Source organism: Gymnoscopelus microlampas (genome assembly GCF_963454915.1).
Source record: "Gymnoscopelus microlampas genome assembly, chromosome: 17".
In the NCBI taxonomy this organism is placed as follows: Eukaryota; Metazoa; Chordata; class Actinopteri; order Myctophiformes; family Myctophidae; genus Gymnoscopelus; species Gymnoscopelus microlampas.
The window spans coordinates 22,597,951-22,618,364 of record NC_139954.1 but is presented as its reverse complement, the minus strand read 5'-3'; the positions used below and the strand labels follow the sequence as shown (position 1 = coordinate 22,618,364).

Below are 20,414 nucleotides of genomic sequence, written 5' to 3'. Positions count from 1 at the left end.
GTGTGTGTGTGTGTGTGTGTGTGTGTGTGTGTGTGTGTGTGTGTGTGTGTGTGTGGTGTTCGTGCCGTGCGCTGGAGGCTTATGGTAATTGCGGTCTCCCGACTGGCCTTCTGGGTAGAGTCTGCGCGAGTGGGAGTGAGAGAGAGAGAGAGAGAGAGAGAGAGAGCGAGTCGCTCGGCTCGCGGCGTAACGTTCATCCATTCTGTGCGGCACTCCCGTGAGCTCCGCTCCCCCTCGACACGATCCGACCGGAGCTCCGATCCACGGGTTGTTTATTTCAGTGTGGAAAACAACACGAAACCAAAAGGTATTCGGATTACCGCCCGCTACTCCTCCTCAGTGAAAGATTGCCATTTTTAACGGGACGCCGCGGACCGACGAGGAGTGTGGAAGTGGAGGCTTCTTGAAACGGCGTGCTCCGATGAAACCCAACATGGCGCTGCTGTGAGGTACGGGCGAGCTGAATTAAAAAAAAAAAAATTGAGTCCGCGGACCAGACCTCCGCCACCTGTATCCTTGGGGTTCGGTCGCCGTGATCACGCTATGGGACCCGGTGTTTTGACGGATTTTGGGGGGGATTTCTTCTGAATTGTGAGGTTTTTTCTTTCCGCGCAAGGTCTTCGATCTGCTCCGTGTCTTTCATGGAAACCTAAAGTGACATTTCAGGGGGGGAAAGTCTGCTAGAAAAATAATGGTGTGAGAGTTGCCTGCAGACAATAGATGAAGACATATGGTTCTGTATAATATCTACTTGTTCTGTTTCTGGACAAAGTGGATACGCCGTTAGACACTTTTTGGTATTTGGTTGGGATCGTCCGTTTCACCAGAGTGTAGTCTACGTATGCGCACGGATCGTTGCTCTCGCAGTTAACTTGGCAAAACAGGAAAAAGGCGTGAGTTGGGCTCACAGGCGACGTCTGGAAATAGCACAAATTAACCAGGTGAGACATAAAATGATCAACAAAAATGTGCGTGTGTGTTGTTTACTTGTTTGTTTTGCTGGGTCTATGCAAAGAGAAATAATCCCTCGAACGGAATGTGCACTCATAACATAACACCATTGTTGGAAACACCACACACAAGTTATTCTCTCCCACCAGACGGATCTATGCTTTAGAAACGGCGTGTTATCTCATAAAACGCGGTGTGTGTGATGTGTTGCTGGTAGAATGAATCTCACAACGCCATATCGTGCGCTGAGAGAAGGGAGAGAGCGAAACGACCACTTCTAAGAATAGCGCATAGGGTGGTCTTTGTGCGTTTCGGCGGGGCAGTGGCATGTGGTTGATAAATAACAGGGCTTTAATGATCCGGCCCTGAGCTTGGCCTCTACGGCCGTCCTGTCAACTGGACGGTCCGGCACTTCTGCCCTGCCCGAGGTGAGAAGGACGTCCGACACATTAGCGGACTAGAAAGTGCCATTATTTTTCCGTTGTTCAATATTCAGGCTTTTCGCACTCTATTGTGGTGTTTATTGCGTGTGGTTGTGTTGTGTGTGTGTGTGTGTGTGTGTGTGTGTGTGTGTGTGTGTGTGTGTGTGTGTGTGTGTGTGTGTGTGTGTGTGTGTGTGTGTGAGAAAGAGAGGACGTGTGTATGTGGGCTGCGTGTGTGTACGCGCGGGCTTCTGCGCTAAACAAGGTTACGGAATCCAGCCTCGCCCTGCCAAGAGCAGCAAACTGGCTGCTCCGTTTACACACGGTTCAACTCAGTTGGAGGGCATCCCCGTGATGCGTGTGTGTGTGTGTGTGTCTCTCTCTCTTTCTGTGTGTGCATGTATTAGTGGGGTGGGGGTGGGTGTTTGGACAGTCTTCTTGGTCCCAGAGGTAAAGTGTCGGGAGGGAGGAGGGCTTCTATAGCCAGACGGGACTCCTCCTCAGTCTCCCGTCTAGTTGACGGAAAGCAGACCCTCTGCCAGCCCTCCATCTCCTGCAGGTGTTCTCTCTGTCAGTGGGTTTTCAACCCTGTTCATATCAAGGTCCATTATTTATTGGGCATTTGAGCCACGGACCACCATTTGATGAGGTTTAGACTCTCAGACCCAAGACTTAGACTATTTTGTTATCGTTGGATACGATTGTATCCACAATTCCATGCTGCATTGATGTGGTACCATATAGGAGAGATAACAGGCAACCGTTGATCAAAATAAAAAATATTCTACAATCTCTAGTTGTGTAGACTTCTTGTTAATTAAGTAATGCAGATGTTTAACAATAATTTAGGGGTCCATTTGGTTTCATTTTACACTCAAGAGTTAAAGATCTATAAGAGATTTGGTTACCAAACACTCAATCATTTAGCTGGGGACCACCTGGAACCCCCTCAAGGACCACTGGTGGTCCCCGGACCACTGGTTGAGAACCACTGCTCTATGTCACAGTATACGCTACAGCTGCATTTCGGGTGCCACTGTCGTAGCCCGAACGCCTGCCTGTATATTCTCCATGCATTGCTAATCTTTGCCTTGTAGTCGAACATCTACCGCCCACATGAAGCCACCCCTGTGCACTAGTGCCTCCTGCGTGTCCTACAGCCACCGAAGCACTAATTAGAGGACGCTCTCTTTACGACGATCGATGTGTCTCATATTGGCTGTTCCAGCTCATTGACGAGCTTAGCGAGGGGACTGGCTGGAAACGACCATGGGTGCACTTAGCCCGATAGGCCTACAGTATATCTCCAACATCCTGCTTGAACAGGATCGGGGGAAGCAAGGCCTCGTGATCACAAGAAACACACAGCAGGAGACCAACGGTGGGGGGGAAAACACGATACCACGTTGTGATGGGCTACACAGCATGCTCTATCTGGCGGCAGATATAGCGTCTGGGGTAACATGGGGTTTGGATTGGCTCGTTGGCACTGATGGGCTCAGGTCTTCTCTGGGTTTTTGGCTTCTAATGGCTTGTAGCCTACCATCGAGTTATTAGGCTAGGCTATAAGTGAAACGCTGGACAATCCCTGTTGTAAATGCGGAGGTCATCCATTATACAGCCACCATTTAAATAATTGATTTTGGTATTATGCCGCCAATGCTCCACTATTTCTGCTGCCTGCATCTCGGGAAGTATAGCTTGGCTCTTAACAAACTTTGAAAGGAGAGGACACCAGACCAGGCATTGCACTATTCTCGAAATTATATGAACATTTTCAACAGGATATAGATAAAGCACCCTGAAAGTTTATATATTGTTCTAACTTGGAACCCTAAAACAGATGCTTTACATTTTGTGTGTGCCGAGTTTATTTATAGTGCGTCCCGTTGGACTGTTTGGCGCATCATTTTCCATTTTGTGCTATGAGGTCAGTGTGGGGCTGATCTGTTTTCCAGGTGTCTGCAAGAGGTCAAAATTAGCAGCAGCGCGAACAGCGAAATGAAAAGGCTGTGGTGGATTGACACTTTTAAGATAAATAAGCCCCTGGTTGGCTGCGCTGAATTTTGGAGCGGGGGATGCCATCCCTTAAGGCAAGTAACCCTGAGGCTCTGGGTGTCTTCATGCTGTGCAATGGATGTTGTATTTGTGACAGTAGGCCTGTGTGTGGGGTGATGGTATCTGCTGCGTTTATAGGACAATGACAATCACATCGCCTACACTTTAAACCTATTAACCAATGTTTGGTCGCTTTGTAACCCATTGAATCAATGAACTGGCAAGGACAATCTTGTGCGTAAATACGTCGATAAAATCCATTTCGATCACGAGGGCGAACACTTGCATAGCCGTCTTGTTTTGACATGAGACGTTAAGCCCACAGCCCGTTAATTAGTTAATTAGCCAGACATGTTGCGTGGTGATCATTGTAGCCTATCCCATGGAGGAAAATGCATTATTGTCGTTGCGCTTGTTTTTAATTTCTTGTGTTTGGTGGTGGGTAAAGACACCAATCTTCACTGGCGCTGCGCTCATGGTTGCTCATGCGAGGTGCATGTGAACAAAAGCGAAATGCATGGCGAAGAGCCGGGGAGAGATCGGGTTTCCACAGCGCTGCATGGCTCCCGGAGGAGACGTCACGGTTTGATTGAAGCTGTGCTCCGTCCAGGCCTCCCGGGACCTGGCGCTGAAACGGGAGAGCCTTTTTTTCTCCGCTCCACAAAGCTTTTTGTTCCGCTGAGGTTTGGAGCGCACGGATCACTTCCCCGCAGAGAGACGTGTCACTGCCCCCGCCAGTGAATAGCACCCACAGCGCCAAAGAGGAAAACCTGTCACAGTAACGTGCTGTGCGCAAATACATTCACATGCTATTGTATGATAATAAATAAACTTAGGCATTTAGCCTGCCCTACTCAAATAGCTTCATATGGGGGAAGAGATATATAGAAACTAACCAACAGTTTGAGCTATTGTTGTTTTTTAAACAAAAGCTCTTTGTATTTTGCAGTCAAAATATATTTTGTATTGATTTTATATTTTAATTAATTTGCGTTGTTCGGCCACACTGACCTTGCCTAGACTGGAAGATGGAGTTGGTGCTAGAATAATGATGACACATCATCACCTCGCTCCTTCTCGTCTCTGCAGGCCCCGTCTTGATCAAGCGTCCTCGTTTGTTTTTAGATGTTAAGAGCCTCGGGCATTTATCTGACGAAATCCCACAGACACTCCGCAGCGCAGCGGGATGATGGCAATATAGGAGTAGGCTATTAAACCACCGCACCCTCCTGTATTCAAGAAATGAGTTATTGGCACTTTGCATGGAATATAATTTGGAACATGGCTATTGGTAGGCTAATTGTTTTAATTAATTAACGAAGAGGCTAATCCAAAAACCACGAGCTATGATCCCTCTCATGTAAGCTCCTGTTGTTATATAGGTGATCGTCTTTTGGCTTAATCGCAGTTTTATCAGAAATATTCAATAAACGAAGCGTCTGTGCATTTCAAAGAAAAGTCAAGAGAGCCCGATTGAACGCGAGGCGACTTGCATGCGCATCCCCATTACAATCGACCCCTTTGGAGACATAAAGGGCCATTTAGTCCTCATTTGGCGCGGGATGAATAGGGCCAGTTCAGCAGCGGTCGCCCGTTCTCCAGTGACAGCACGGGGCCACACAATGTCGCCGTTGTTGCCCTGCCATGCCGCCGAGGGGATTGTCCCGTGCACCGACTTGCATGCGGCTGTGTAGCGGCTCGGGAGGACGGGAGGCCTTGTTTACAACTCGGCCTGCTAATAATGTGACAGCTGAAGATCAGTGTTGCCATGTCGGCTTATTGTAAGCGACTTTGGGCTTTTTCTGTAAAGTTGCTTGTAAAAATTGGTGGTTGCGGTTTGTTTCTAAAGTATTAAGGCTTGCTTCCAAAAAATATATACATTTAAACCAGTGGTTCTCAAATATTGAGAAAAAGTGCCAGGGAGCATTTGTGGTGTTAGAATGTTTCAAAAAAATATTCCACATTTTATTTCAAGAAAATGAAAATGGCAGATCATCGGCTATTTTCAAATAGCCGATGCATTTAGGTGTAAAAGTGCTCATGTGGCCTAACTTGCTTCTTTTGGGCTTGTTTTCCTAGAACTGGTTGCTTATTTCTCTCACACAATCTGGCAGCACTGCTGAAGAGCCAACGTTGGCTCTGTCCTTCTAGCTTCCCCCTCACTTCTGCATAGCCAGCCAGCCACCAACCTCCGTGTCTTTCCTCTGGTGCGAGGCACACAAAGGAGGGGGACTGGAGAGGGAGGCCTGCGCTAGGGGTGGTTGGGGTGAGAATATGTTGGTTAGTGCGGGTTTGATCTCTCAGCCAATTTAGTGAGGGTGCTAAAAGAGACGTGCCTTTACTGAGATTTGCTACCGCTGATTTATGTTTTGTTCACCAGCGGTATGCGCTGCATTCCTTTCGACACACACACACACACACACACACACACACACACACACACACACACACACACACACACACACACACACACACACACACACACACACACACACACACACAGCGTCGCTGTGGTGTGTGCATTTAATCCGTGTTTATCCCCACCCCACCCCCGTCGCTGCGGAGATTATCCTGCGTCACACCGCATTTTTTTTTAAGTCGATCGGAGCTCTGCGCTTCAGAGAGAGAGAGAGAGAGAGCTTGGCAGAACGCCAGGGACAAAGAGCAAGAGGGCGCCTACACTCCTACTCAGTTATAGCACGGCACGACCCGGCGTCCTAGTCCCATATCCCCACGTCCCATTTACTGCCCTGTGCAACAGATAACGCCATCACGGCGTAGTGGGCTATTTGTGCCCTGTTCTTTTTTTCTTTCTCCTCCCTCAAAGTAGATCTGTGTCTGTGTCTCACACACATGGCACACACACGGAAACAGTGCGCCGCACGCAAAGGAAAGGTCTGACGGGAGCAGAGAGGCCGGGGAGAGGGTCAGCGCTGGCCGGGAGGAAATGATCAGCGGCGCCGGTGCTTGTTCCGCCACGTATGACGGGTCACACAAAGTTCAAGTCGCAATAATCACAGGAAGCGACTTGGTCTTGGAGGAGACGACGCTCGCAGTCTGATTTTTTTTCTCTCTCGCAGTCTCTCTTGAACTCTTTTAACTAACCGTTCGCGCCCTCCTCAAAACGTAGCCTACAATTGCCACTGGACACCATGCAGGCTACGCAGCTCGGTAAAAACACCCGGTGGTTTTCAGTTTAATGGTGCGAATCGGGCTCCGCTCCAGCGGTCTGTTTTATAAACGCTAGCCCAGTCCCCCCCACCCCTCCCCCCGCCTGCCTGCTCGCTTTGCCTTGCCGGCCACTGTGATGGATTGGATGGCCGTCGGGAGTTGTTTGTTGCGCAAACTATTCTTAGCAGCGGGAATGGGCGTCAACGCACTCAGCCTTCTCCTCTTTTCCTGCCGTAGATCTCTCTCTCTCTCTCTCTCTCTCTCTCTCTCTCTCTCTCTCTCTCTCTCTCTCTCTCTCTCTCTCTCTCTCTCTCTCTCTCTGACGCACACATGGCATTTAACAATACGCGGCTGGGTTGGTGATGCACAGTCACCCAGTGCCCAGTGAAGTAGGCTACACAGGATTATGTTTGTGTACGGCGAGGTGTGTGCGTATTGTGTTCAAATGGTTGTCGGCGCGCAATTTTAATAAGCTCTCAATTAGAGGTTGGCCAGTGCAGGCTTAAGGTGCTGAGTTGAACTGCGCAAAACCTGACTGTATAGCTTGAAGCGAGATGACTCAGGCAACGTGCCATCTATTATAAACCTCATCGGATAAACATGGTTTAACCTGTCGTCTTTGCTGGACAAGAAGACTATTCATTTTATGGAACTGCGTGTCTCCAGAGTAGGCTACACACAGGTGCCAGTGCCACTAGTCTAAACGGAAGGCATTTGGTGGGCCACGAGGAAAGTGTGGACTGCTAGTCGCAGATAACCGTTTATAGGACGATATACATTGTAGCTGTGATAGTGTCGAAGTGAATTTAATTTATCTTCCCAGATGTCTATAACTTGGGGGCGTTGGCCTATAGGCTATAATAACTCCATTATGTAGACACTACGGATAATGGGCGGTAAGCTTTGTTTGTGTAAACGGATGTGGACCACACAATTCTAGCCAACTTATGCATTTTTCGCTTGTAGCCTACACGAGTTTTTCTTAATGGCGTCCAGACAGTCCGTGACTCGGTGCAAGTAGTAGCCTAATATTGCACTGCAAGCAATGTGTGCGCCGAAAAACGCTGCGCGCATGTGACGGTATATTATATGGCGGAATGGTACACACACACACACACACACACACACACACACACACACACACACACACACACACACACACACACACACACACACACACACACACACACACACACACACACACACACACACAGTGTCAGACAGTCACACACACTGCAGTCAGTTCCGTTAGATGCGGATGTTGTTGAGGGAGGCAGGCCGGGCCTTGGGATGAGAGAGGGGGGATGACAACGCCGGGGCAGGGAGGAGCTCTGTCGAGCGCCCGAGAGGCTGATTAATGGGCTTCAGGTCACGGTAATAAAAGCGGCGTGCCAGCGGCGGCAGCGAGGCTCACAGACGCGTTGCTTTGCGATGATCGAGGAGCCGAGTTTCTCCTGCTGCTCTCAGCACTGTTGAGCACGGCCAGGCTTCGCTTTTACTATATTAGGGATCCGGTTCTCTCTCCCTCTCGCCCACCTAATCCTCGCATCGGCTCTTCTAGCGGAGTGGTTTTTTTTCTCTCTCTCCCCCAGCTGCACTTCATGGGTAGTCTACTCTGACATCCAAGGATAATCTAATGTGGGAGGCATATCTATAGCCTAGATCTGAGCACATTTTTATTGAATGTCACTAAACCACACAACAACTACATTCATGATATCTTTTAACAGTTTTATGGTTATCCCATTAACCAAGTTTTGATTTCATAGGGGCCTATTTTCATCTGTGTATGGCTGCCTATGATGTACGAAAACGATTGTAAACTTCTAATTGTTTCATGGGGGAAAAAAAATCGGTAACACTTTACTTATGAAGGGAAAGTGGTCTATACTCTGATAGTATGCTACTCATATATAGTGTTTCTTCAGTAACAGGAGTCTCCATGTCTCGCCAGCTCTTTATTAAACAAAATGCATTTTTGGTCGGGATACCAATTTTATCCAATCAGGATAACTCAGCCAGGATACAGATTAAACAAATGAAATTGGAAGAGATGACACAAAGACATTTACAGACAAAATTGGAGCTGGAACACTATGAAAATGAAGCTGATAAATGGGTACTCTCTCCTGATTGGTGGACATTTTCTCACCTACCTGAAAATGTATTTTCTGTTTATTAAAGAGCTGGAGAGACCACTGTTATTGAAAAAACACTCTATAATAAAGGTTGGGTGCATCATAAAACATCTGTAATGCATGGCATACAAGTATAAGGCTTCATAACACTTGTTAAATGTTTATAATTATACATAACAACTTATAACAATTAAGGTTTATGAAGTGATATAAGTGCTGGTCATAATGCATTATAAGCTCAGTGGAACAGCACATTATAACCATAACTTAGTCAGTGATAAGGTGTCTTTATTCAGTAACTGACTAAGTTAGGGTAGTTATGTGCTGTTCCGCTGAGCTTATAATGCATTATGACCAGCACTTATAATACTTCATAACCTAGTTATTAGTAGTCATACATGATTATACACATTTATAACAATGAAGCCTTATAATAAGTGCATTATACATGCAATTTTGATGCATTATAGACCAACCTATAAGTAAAGTGTTACCAAATTATTTATACTGTAGACCTATATGACCTGATCATGTGATTATCAGAACCAAATATTTATTTCCGGTTAGATGATGCAGACAGCGTCGCATTGTAGTTGTGTAAATATCCATAGACATTCTACCCAGAAATACCACCCTACACGTTTGTTTACAAACATTCTGATCTGGTCTATAAGCCTGAGTCTGAGCCAGAGTGTCACAGCGTCATCATATTTGATTAAACATTAAAGTCATCATCTTGATTTTTCTTTGTACGATGTACTTTTTAGATACACTTCTTGCTATTTGCCTCACATACTTTATACCAAATGACAACTAAATCTTGAAATGTTGCTATTTGTTCCAAAAAGCTTTATACCTAGTTATCCTTACATGTACATATAACTGCTCCGAACAGCAAATGCACAATGCTTTTTTGCAACCTAGTTTTTCTTTGTGTGACACAGCTCTGTTTACACATCTCTTTATTCCCTTTTCATCTATTTAATTTTTGTACATACATTTACTAGTCTTGATTTATATTTAATTTATTTCCTGTTTGCTTGTTTGGCATATGTAAACGTATGTTTTCTCTTGCCAATATAGCCCAGTTGAATTGTATGCATGATGGGTAGATTCTCGAAGCTTTCTGATGAGGGGAAAAAAAGTATTTTGTAAGTTTTACATTTCATAATGATAGTAAAACAAAATTACATTGTATTGTCAAATACTTATCATTGGTCCATTTGCTCCACATCATTAAAGGTTGTGTGATTTGTAAAAGTCCGACTTAGAGATTTGTATTTTTACATTGCAGTCCTTTACACAATGGTTACATTTTCTGACTCGACAAACAAATAGTATGCTGAATAATATTCATGGGTCACTGGGTTTCATTAGTTTTGTTACGTTTTTTGGGCAATATTTTGGCAGTATTTGGCCTGCTGAATCAATGTTTTGTTCATTTTCCATTTTGGTGTGTTTACTATTTGTCTCTTGAATATGTGTGTGCCTGTCTGTTTTTCCCGTGTATGTATGTTGGTGTGAGTGTTTGTTGATCTGTGGCCCCGTGTTGGCGGGCGGTAAATGGTCTCCCACCGTAGCGGTCTCTGATGTATAATCTTGGCTCGCTCCGCAGGCTGAGGGAAGGGAGAGCGCAGGTCAAGGAGGGCACAGAGAAACCAGTGTGTGGAGAACGTGACTGAATAGATGGCGGCCCCACAATGCTCGTCTAGCCCACTGGGTGGGCGGGAGAGGGGCCGCGAGAGGGTGGTGGAGGAGGGGGCTGGGGAGGAGGAGAGGGAGGGGGCCGTGTGAGGGGTGTTGACGGGTGGGAGGAGGAGGAGGGGGCCAGCGCAAGGGGCCACACACTGCTTTCATTTCTTGTGACTATATTCCATTGGGGTCATGAGTGCGTTTGTGCGTGCACGCAGTGTCTGCGAGAGAAGGAGACGGTGCAAGAGGAAGTACAATGATAGATATAGCTGGCAGAGCAATTGTCTCCCCTTCGTGCTTTGCTTTACTCCACCGTCCCCCCCCCCCCCTCTCTCTCTTGCTGCGCTGAAAGGCTGCGGTGGCTCTGTCATCTGTAAACGCGGACAGCTGCTCTTGGTGAAAGCGTCACATTGGCTGAAGCATCACACGCAATTGCTGCAATGAAAACATACGCATGTCAATATATTATTTCACTTCATACAACTCAAAAGTTATAGTACTGTATATCGTTTTTTTAAGAAGTTCACCACTATGAGACTTAAAAACAAATATGTATATACGGTATATATATATTTTTAAACTTCCTCCACCGTGGCATCACAACAGAGCTGTTGTGGCGTGTATGTGCGCATGTGGTAGACCCCAGACACTGAGTGCTAACTGTTTGCTCGTCTCCGCAGGGCAACATCTGTTCGTGATGCTGAGGCACAGACCAACCTGGAACTAAGACAAGGAAACCACATCACACAAAACATGGCAAGTCCTCCTGCTCTGTTAGCCGCCCTGTACACACTCGGCTGACACACAAGTTACCATTATCTGGCACTACACACATGGTCTGTTTCATTGTTTGCATGCCATCATCCACCTGGCATTACTGGACATCTATCACTTGCTAAATTAGTTTTGTGTTTTCCAATGGGTGCTCTGCTTAATGGCTTTACAATTATCTACATTCCAAGCACAAATTCAAATTAGTATTTGAGGAGTCTGCTCTGTATATATTTGTGTGCTGCTGTGTATTCATTTTTATTTGCGCAAGTCGAGTAATGCTGTTTTTCTTTTCAGGTGGATGCGAGGTTAACACCTCTGGCAGCCATGGGGTTGGACCGGGGCACCTTGATGCGCGATGGCCTTCGCCTCCACGGCGGGGTGGTCTACCCGGGCATCCGAGCGCTGACAGCTGAGAAGAGCCGTGAGGGAACGGCTCTCCCCCTCGGTTACGGCAGGGAAGGCATGCAGGAGCTCATCTACAAGCCAGAGTCCCCCCTAGACAGTCGCAAGGCCACCAACGGCTACCTGGGACTCTACAAGGGCACGCCCCCAGGCCTCCACAGGCCTGGGGCTGAAGCCCTCGGCCTGGATCGCAGAGGCGTGGGGCCCGGGGAGAAGCCGTCTGAGCTGAGCCTGGCGGGTGCTGGTGGCAGCTACCTCCGCCTGCCCTGGCTAAGCCCCTACCCTGAAGCAAGCATGTACCCCTTCATGGACTCCTCTAAGTATGCAGCTCTGAGCATGTACAAGGCGTCCCTCCTCAGCCAGCCCAACCCCTATCTGCCACAGCACCTGGCCTACCAGTCTCTGTGTACAGCTCAGGGCGGCGGTGTTAACCCCGCCACGGCCTCTGCTGCTGAGCGGCTCTTCTATATGACGCCTTACCCCCCCTCTCCCATCTCGTCTCCCATGGTGGCTCCTCCTATGAGGATCCCTGCAGTGACGGTGGCCCCCACATCCCTGGTGCATTGCCAAGACAAAGGACTAAATGTGGGGCCTTCATATGGACAGCAGCTCCACCAGCCTTCTCATGCTCAGCACCACCAAGCGGAAAGGGAGAGGTCGCCCAGCAGGATTGGCAAACCAAGCCGACCCCCGTCTAGTAAAGGTCCCAGCAGCAACAACAATAACAACATCATCAACAACAGTAATAGTTGTACTGGTAACACTGGTGGGAATAATAGTAGTCTCCCCATTGATTCTTCTCCTCATGCCTCTTCTCGCCACCCCCAAGCTCCACCTCCTCCTGCACTCATTGACAGCTCCCTGGACTTACAGAGGCCGGTCCCTAGAATACCCACCTCATCAGCATCTGCGTCGTCGTCGTCCTCTTCCTCCTCCCAATCCATGCCTCATCTATTCTCTGTGAGCAGCATGGCCCCGGAGCAGCCCTCTCCTGCCCGGCCCAGTCCTCACAAACCCAGGCCTAGGGATGGGCCACCCGATCACAGAGGTGTTGGGGGTGAGAGGAGACCGAGCAGGTCCCCCTCCAAACCTAGTTTTGATCGGCCTGCTCACCAGCCCCCTGCTACCAAAGAGCAAACCGAGAAGCCCCTTGACCTGTCGGGAAGGATGTTGGAGTTCGGCCTGCCTCCTAATGGATTCCCTGTCAAGATGGACACTTTGCCTCCAGGAGCACGCTATGGAATGGCTCCCAGCCGAGAGCTCTTAAAGGAGACTCTGTCTATGTCTCCCCCCTCGCACCCTCACTCTGTGGTCAGCAGCACTTCCTCCAAGGCCTCTGAGAGGCCAGAGATGATCAGCACTTTACACTCCTCCTGGGTGGTGCCCACCCCCCCTCCCTCTCACACACAGCACACCCCTGGTCGGCCCATGTCCCCAAGGTCTAATGCAGACCAGGGCCCTCCGCAAACCAAAGGCTCTTCTCCCTCTGTCATCAAACACAAGGGCCTGGAGAGGGTTCTTCCCCAGCAGCGCAGTTCCTCCTGCCCCAGGATAGGGGAGCCCAACCATACTGTGCCCTCCACCCAACACTCAAGCCTGGTCACGTCCAGGCCCCTTTCCCCCAAGCCCAATGGTGATTGGGCTAAACACAGCCCCAGCCAATCGGAGCATCCTGTGGTGCCAGGCCATCACAGAGAGTCAGCAGAAAAGTCCTCCCAGGCCTCTAAGAGAGGTGAGACGACTCCAGAAGTGTCGTCGTACAAGAGGCCCTGTTTGGAGAACGGTCATCCTCCGGGCCACCTGTATCTGCCTCAGAGCGATGCTTACCTGAACCACAGCCTGGCCTATGCCAACAGGTACCTACACTACTCCATCCCCGATGGCATGGCCCTTCATTCCCTTCCTCTAGCAGGGAAAGGCCCAGTCTACCCTCATCCGGTTCTGCTGGACAGCCTTTACCCATCCCACCTAGCAGCTAAACACCCCATGCCCTACCACAACATCCCAGCCGGTCCTGGAGGGGAGTACCTCACCTACAACTCCCAGGAGATGGCCCATCCACTGATGCAGCCTCACACAGACACCAAGCCCCAAGAGAGGGGAGATGCAAGCCTTAAACCCCGGGGCCAGGAGAAGCCCAGGGGCCCAGTCGAAGAATGTGGAGGTCACAGAGACCGCAGCGGCCTGCTAGTGGCGGGGGAGGGGAGCCAAGTGAAGCCCGAGAGGGAAGTGGGGGAGCACGGTGGCGGTCACACTAAGACCTCATCTTTGTCCTCCAGAGACAAGATTGTCTGCATCGACCTTGTTCACTCAGACACGGACATGGAGTCTACGCCGGCTGTCAACAAGCAGCCTCTGCCTGTCCCTGGTGTTAAGGTCAACCAAAATGAATGTTGTCATGGCAACCAAAGTCAGACAAAGACTGAAGCCGAGCCAAAACACCAACAGCACCCTTCTCATACCGTCCATCATGACCACAGCCCCTCCCTGAAGCACAACCATGCTGACAGGCAGTCAGAGACTCCCTTTGGGAGACTGAGGGTTTCCCAGGATACAGGCTATCCTAGTGTGACATCCAGTCCTCCTCCCACCTCTCCGGCGCTGGCTCTCCGGGCAGAGGACAGTGCAGAGGAGCACAGCCTCAGCTCTGACCCCGAGGACCAGGACCAGAGCACCTTGCGCTGTGCCCGCACCTCCGGCTTCTCCGGAAAGGACAAAGGGGACAGGGGCAGACGCGCCCCGCCTCTCCCTGCCTTGTACCGCACAGACACTGGGAGGGATGTAGAGCGGGAAAGGGCGCTTGAGAGGGAGGCCGAGAGGGAGGATAGCATTGTGGATCCAGAGGAGTCTCATGGAGAGGTGGATGAGGACGATGGAGAGGACGGGTGTCACACATCCTGTAAAAGCTCCCGGAGATCCAGCCTGGCTAAGAGGATTGCTAACTCCTCAGGCTACGTGGGCGACCGCTTCAAATGTGTCACTACAGAGCTGTATGCAGACTCCAGCAAACTGAGCCGCGAACAGAGAGCACTGCAGGTGAGCCTCCCAGCACTGTCTATTGTGGGATTAGGGTGGGAGAATGGCTGGGGAGAGGAGTTTTTGTGGTCACTGAGCAGAGGCACCATGGCGGCACACATTTGAAACACACATTTAGTTTGCCTCATACACAATCCAAGCAGGAATCGATCTTGTAAATCCTCCTATTTTCTGAGGCCAGTGTCCATATCTATGCCACAATATTCGGACAAAGCAACACATTTTGTTGATAGGCCAACATTTACTTGCACGCCACTGCTACGGTCATTTCCTCAGTGAACTTGTGCAAGGGTAGTTGAAGCCAGGCTGCCAGGCAATAAGCTAGTTGAAGGGCAGTTCAAAGGTTAACCTAGACTGCCATCTCTGTATGTTGATTAGGGAACAGTCGGTGTAAAGGTTGTTCCCTGGTTCAGAGCGCACACCCTGTGTGCGTCTGTGTGCGTCCATGTGCAATTGGTTGGCGCTACAGCATGCGTTACTGCTGACTGTGCTATGGAGCCACTATATAGTTTGAGAGCGTGACTGTGGCTGCCTCATGGTTCACACTGCCTCTGGCTACGCTTAACCCAAAGGTGAGCTGAAAGGGGGCCCACAATGTGCTTCAAATCCACCGGCAGCCCCTCTTTGGGGGCCCCTCTTAGCACTCTACTCCTGCCCCCCCCCCCCCCCCCCCCCCGCTATCCCCCCTCCCCTAGAGCCCCCGTCCTACTGGGCCTGGTTGCTGTCCAAGGTCATAACTCTCTCTCCCCCTTGGCTAAAAGGCCCTGGCTCGTCACTCACATCGCACGACACTCATGAATGCACACGCACACAGACACACAATTACCAGCAATGCCGCCTGCGGTGTGCCATCGACCTTTCAGCCCCTTCCCACTCATATACGCACAGTTAAGCTATTTATGTTAGACTGGTGTCTCTGGCCCTTCTGCTTAACGTTAAGCACAGAAACACAAATAAGGCATATTGAATGTTAGCGACTGAGGCAGATATGTTAATAGGTTGCACATGTCTTTGCGTATATGCATATGTCGTTGCGAATGCACCCCTGAAAACTGTGGTTTGTCTGTGTCATGCTTGCTGATGCAGAGCTGCAACACAAAGCTATCAAATAATTTACTTCTGGATATCTACAAGTTGAATCTGGAGATCTGGTTGAAAGAGGGCCACACAAATCACGAATCATTCCTTACTGAAGCTAAATTGTTATGAAATCCTTTGCATGACTCCAGTTCAGATTTAAATCATTTGATAGTTTTGATGCTGTATTCATGATTGACCTGTTGACTCATTTTATTTGACTGTGTTGCTTTGTGGGATTGTGGCTGCCTGTTGTTGAATGTATAAAAATACATGTGGAGAAAGACATGCAAAAAAAAAAAAACATGAAATGATGGACAGATATATTGAGCCCCCCATTCTAATTGCTTAGATGGAAGTCATATCACAAGAGGAGAGTAATATAAGTCAACCTGCTGCTAACTGGGAGGTCAGTTCTTTACATTTCTTATCACATCTACCCCTCAGACAGGCTTTCTCTCCTCTCCTCTTTATTTCTCTGCACTCAATCTCTATTTTTCACAGTTATTTTCTCTCTGCCTATCTTTCCCTCTCTATCTCTCTTGTTCTTTCTTTCCCTCTCCCTCTCTCTCTGTGCCTCAGGGCTTAGTCATATGTGTTTCCTAGCTGTGTTCATGTTTCAGGAAGGGAGATGCCAGGACTTAGGGCCCCAGAGCGCATGGACTCACAGTGGCTGCCTTAGTCTAACCCATGTCTGGATGCCATGCTTGTGATTTATCTGTCTCTCTGTCCTGTGTGTTTATTGATTTTTATTATATTTTACTTGTTGACATATTATTTATTTTGTTTGTTTTGTAGTTTTTTTTTATTATTTTTTAAAATGTTGTCAGACAACGTGATTTCTGATGCAATGTTTGCTTCGGTAGCTGTTGAGACCAGATTGAGGCTTAGAGAGGTATATGTGTGGTGTGGGCAGACAGTGAGTGGTTTTCATGGGTTTCTCTCTGTATGTGTGCGCGCGTGTGTGTCTTTGTGTCTGTGTCTGCATACGTAAATGTGTGTTCGTGCGCGCGTGTTGTCTTGTCTGCATGCGTGTGTGTGTGTGTGTGTGTGTGTGTGTGTGTGTGTGCGTGCGCATAGCGGGCAATGATGCGGTTCTCGGAGCTGGAGCTAAAGGAGAAGGAGGGAGGCGGCGGCGTGTGCGTGTCTGCCTTGGCTGTGGCAGCAGGACGGGACTTGGCCGACGGCCAGCGCAGAGAGCGAGAGCTGGAACACTGCCAACACACCACCAGGCAGGGAGAGAGGGAGGGTGAGTAACCCAGCACCACACACACACACACACACACACACACACACACACACACACACACACACCTACACACGCTATTTCCGAGAGCGGAACGCTCTGAAAGGGACATGCACGGAAAATCGTCTCTTTCACATACACGCGCGCAAAAGCACACAGTCACACATGCACACTCGCACGCACATGCGCCAAACGCTGAGGCAAGACTAGGTCACTCTGAAAAGACGATATCGCTCCCCTCTCCCTCTGTTCAGCACACACACGCACAACCATGCGTGTGCACGTGCTTGCGCACACACACACACACACGCTTACACAAGCGAGAAGCGCCAGAGAGGGAGAGAGAGAGAGCACGAGGGAGTTTTATTTTCAAGAAGCCTTTTGTGCTTATCTGCGCGGAGAGACGATCGAGAGGGAGGGAGGGAGGGAGAGATTGCACGAGCGAGAGAAGGGGGGGCAGCAGCAGCAGCAGGAGGAGGAGGGGCAGCAACAGCGAGTTAGAGTGAATGCGGGGGAGAGTTAGCGGGTGAAAGCGGATGGGAGAGCGCAACGGAAAGAGAGGAGGGGGGGGTTACTTACGTTGGCTGAGAGCCCAGCTGTGTGTTGGAGCGAGGCCGGGGCTGACGTGTGAGCCTAATTATGGCACGGAGAGGGAAAGAGAGAGCGAGAGGGAGGGAAAGAGAGAGAGAGAGCGCAGGAGCAGGGGGGGTGGGTGGGTGGGTGGGGGGAGGGTTAAGGGGCTAGAGTCACGCTCTGTGTGGGAAGGGCGTGGCGCGGTCATGCCGTGGGGGAGGACAGAGGTGGGGGGAGGGGGTGGTGACGTGCGCACACGGAGAGAGCGCAGGATGTTTTCTCTGCTCTGTCCTGAATGGAAGCGCGAGCGGCCGCCTCGAACCAGTCGAGACCGCTGGCTCGGCTCGCATCAGATTAAAAAGTCTTTACCCCATCAAAGTTTTACTGCCTGTCTTTAAAGGAGAATAAAAGCTGGCTGGTGTTTAACTGGCATTCTCCCTCCTGCCCCCCTTCCTCCCCCTGTGCCCCCCCCCCCCCCCCCCCACCCCTTGTTTCTCTGCTTTTCCTCTATGCCTGGTGGTCGGTCTGTCTGTGTCTTTCCCTTCATGTTTTCTCTCCCTCGTCTGTCCCCTTTTCCTTTCATCTCCTGCCGTCTTGTTTTGCCTTTCCCGGTTCTCCCTCCTCCGGATATTCCTTCTCGCTGCCCTATTTCCAACCCCCCCACCCCACCCCGCGCACTCAGGTGTCCGGCCAGCCTACGGCAACAACAGGGTTCCAGTCCTCCAGAGGTGCGGGGGCCCGCGGGAGCCTCCGTCCCCCGGCCAGGGGGCCCGAGAAGGGGCCAGGAGTGGTAGCCAAGGAGGGCCACTGCATGAGGGAGCCAGGAAGGCAGTAAGAGAGTCTGAAGGAGGTTATTGTTCGCCCCCCACATTGGCACCGGCCAATGGGCACCTCCAGGAGATCGCCGGGCACACCAGGAAACGCCCTCTCGGCCCCAAGTCAGAGGAGGAGGAGGAGGACGAGGACGGACGGGAGTGGGAGATGAAGGCGTCCCACCCAGAGAAAAGAGCCAAGCTCTGTGCTGCTGGTGAGAAATGTTGTCGTCTACTGACTCACCATCAGTTTCTGCCCTCTATATTCTCTCTCTTTTTCTCCACCCCTTCGTATCTTCATATTCTTTGCCAGGTTGTACTGAACTGTCCCTCATCACTTCTGTTCCCAATCAATCCCACCTTAAAACACGCTGTCACAACACAACAACACCCCTGGTCTTTGTCCCTGTCTTTCTCTTTCTGTGTGTGTGTGTGTGTGTGTGTGTGTGTGTGTGTGTGTGTGTGTGTGTGTGTGTGTGTGTGTGTGTGTGTGTGTGTGTGTGTGTGTGTGTGTGTGTGTGTGTGTGTGTGTGTGTGTGTGGCAGCCAGCTCAGAGCGGAGAAGTGTTTTAATCCTGTCTTTGAGCGCGCGAGGGAGAGAGAGTATGGGTGGGGGGGGGGGGGGGGGTGGAATGGGGGGGGCAGCCATTCTCCCTCTCCTATTCAGCGCTGCCGTTCCTCCGCTGTGCTTACCCGCCCTCTTCAAAGCTGCTCTTTTCTTCTCTTTTCATCTCTTCTCTTTCTTCCCTCATCTGTTTGGGTTGCTTTCCCCCTTTTTTTTCCTCTTCTTTTTTTTTGGCATGAGGTATCGCTCTTGCTCTCCCAGCGCTGGCAGACGAGTGGAATATCCACCACCCCCCACGTGAATTTCGAGGGGGAGTCTCTCCCTCTAGTTCTCTCTCTCTCTCTTTCTCCGTCTCTCTCTCTGTATGCAGTCCTTTAATATCTTTCCTCTCCTTCACCTTGTGCTTTCCTTCTGTTTCAAATTCGGTTGCCTGCCTGCCTGGCGTGTGTGTGTTTAAAGTCAGGCTCAGATGAGGTTTTAGTGGTATGTAGCAGCTAATGCCCTTTGTTCTGGGCGTTGTGTTCCGTCTTTGTGTGTACACGTGCGTGTGTGTGCGTGTGTGTGTGTGTGTGTGTGTGTGTGTAGTCTATATGTTGCTGGCCTGTGAGCATAGGCAGCGGTATAGTGTTTAGAAAGAGAGAATATACAGTATTTATATTTCTATAAATGTGTGCAAATGACGGAAAGAGTGAATTTACTAACGCCGGCTCCTTCTGTCCCAGACGAGTGTGAGCAGCCTTGCGTCGATGATGACGAGGATGAGGAGGTGAGGAAGCTCAAGGTGTGCATCGAGCTGAAGGGCCTGCGCCTCAGCAAGCCGGCCGTCCCCGGTGCCCCCTCCCCCGACCGGCCGGAGGTCAAGCTGGAGAGGCCGTGGCCTCAGCCCCGCATCCCCGGCCAAGCCCCACCCCTCCAGCGGGATCGCAAGGTCCGTGGTGCCAGCGACCTGGACGACAGGGTGGCAGCCCAGAGGGCCGAGCTCAACAGGAAATGGGGCTGCGAGAAGCTCGTCAACGGTAAGAACAAACAAACAAACAACCTCCAGGGTAACAGCGATGCTGTTCGTGTCTCTGAGTTCAGCCATGGAGGGGGGCGGGAGGGGGGTGTATGGTTTGTGTTTGGCTCAGTTTTTAGCTTTCTTGTTTATCAAGCCTGTGTTTTAGGGGAATTCCCAGAGGCGAGGGCTGGGGAGGAGGAAGTGAGGTAAAGGAGACTTCCTTCTGCCAGGGGAACGCCAGGGGTCCCCGAAAGGGACCGTATGGCAGTTATAAGTGCTCCTCCCCCATGGTTTGGACTTGGACTTTTTTTTTTCTTCATCATGCAGCCAATGCACACGCCAGGCTCAAAGCAGAGCGATGAAAGAACACGCAAGAGTTAGAGTTAGAGACACCCCCCCCCCACACACACACACACACACACACACACACACACACACACACACACACACACACACACACACACACACACACACACACACACACACACACACACACACACA

At 50.1% G+C, this 20,414-nt stretch overlaps 1 protein-coding gene across 1 annotated transcript in view; it reads left to right on the top strand.

The window, feature by feature from the left end:
- Positions 1 to 159: 159 nt before the first annotated feature.
- bcor (BCL6 corepressor) overlaps positions 160 to 20,414 on the top strand; it is a 34,660-nt gene continuing 14,405 nt past the window's right edge. Inside the window, 7 exon segments of the mRNA XM_084083627.1 lie at positions 160 to 941; positions 11,113 to 11,188; positions 11,501 to 14,644; positions 16,074 to 16,130; positions 16,802 to 16,970; positions 18,223 to 18,567; positions 19,639 to 19,932. Of these exon segments, the coding sequence (XP_083939753.1) occupies positions 11,186 to 11,188; positions 11,501 to 14,644; positions 16,074 to 16,130; positions 16,802 to 16,970; positions 18,223 to 18,567; positions 19,639 to 19,932 (4,012 nt within the window). The 5' untranslated portion in view covers positions 160 to 941; positions 11,113 to 11,185.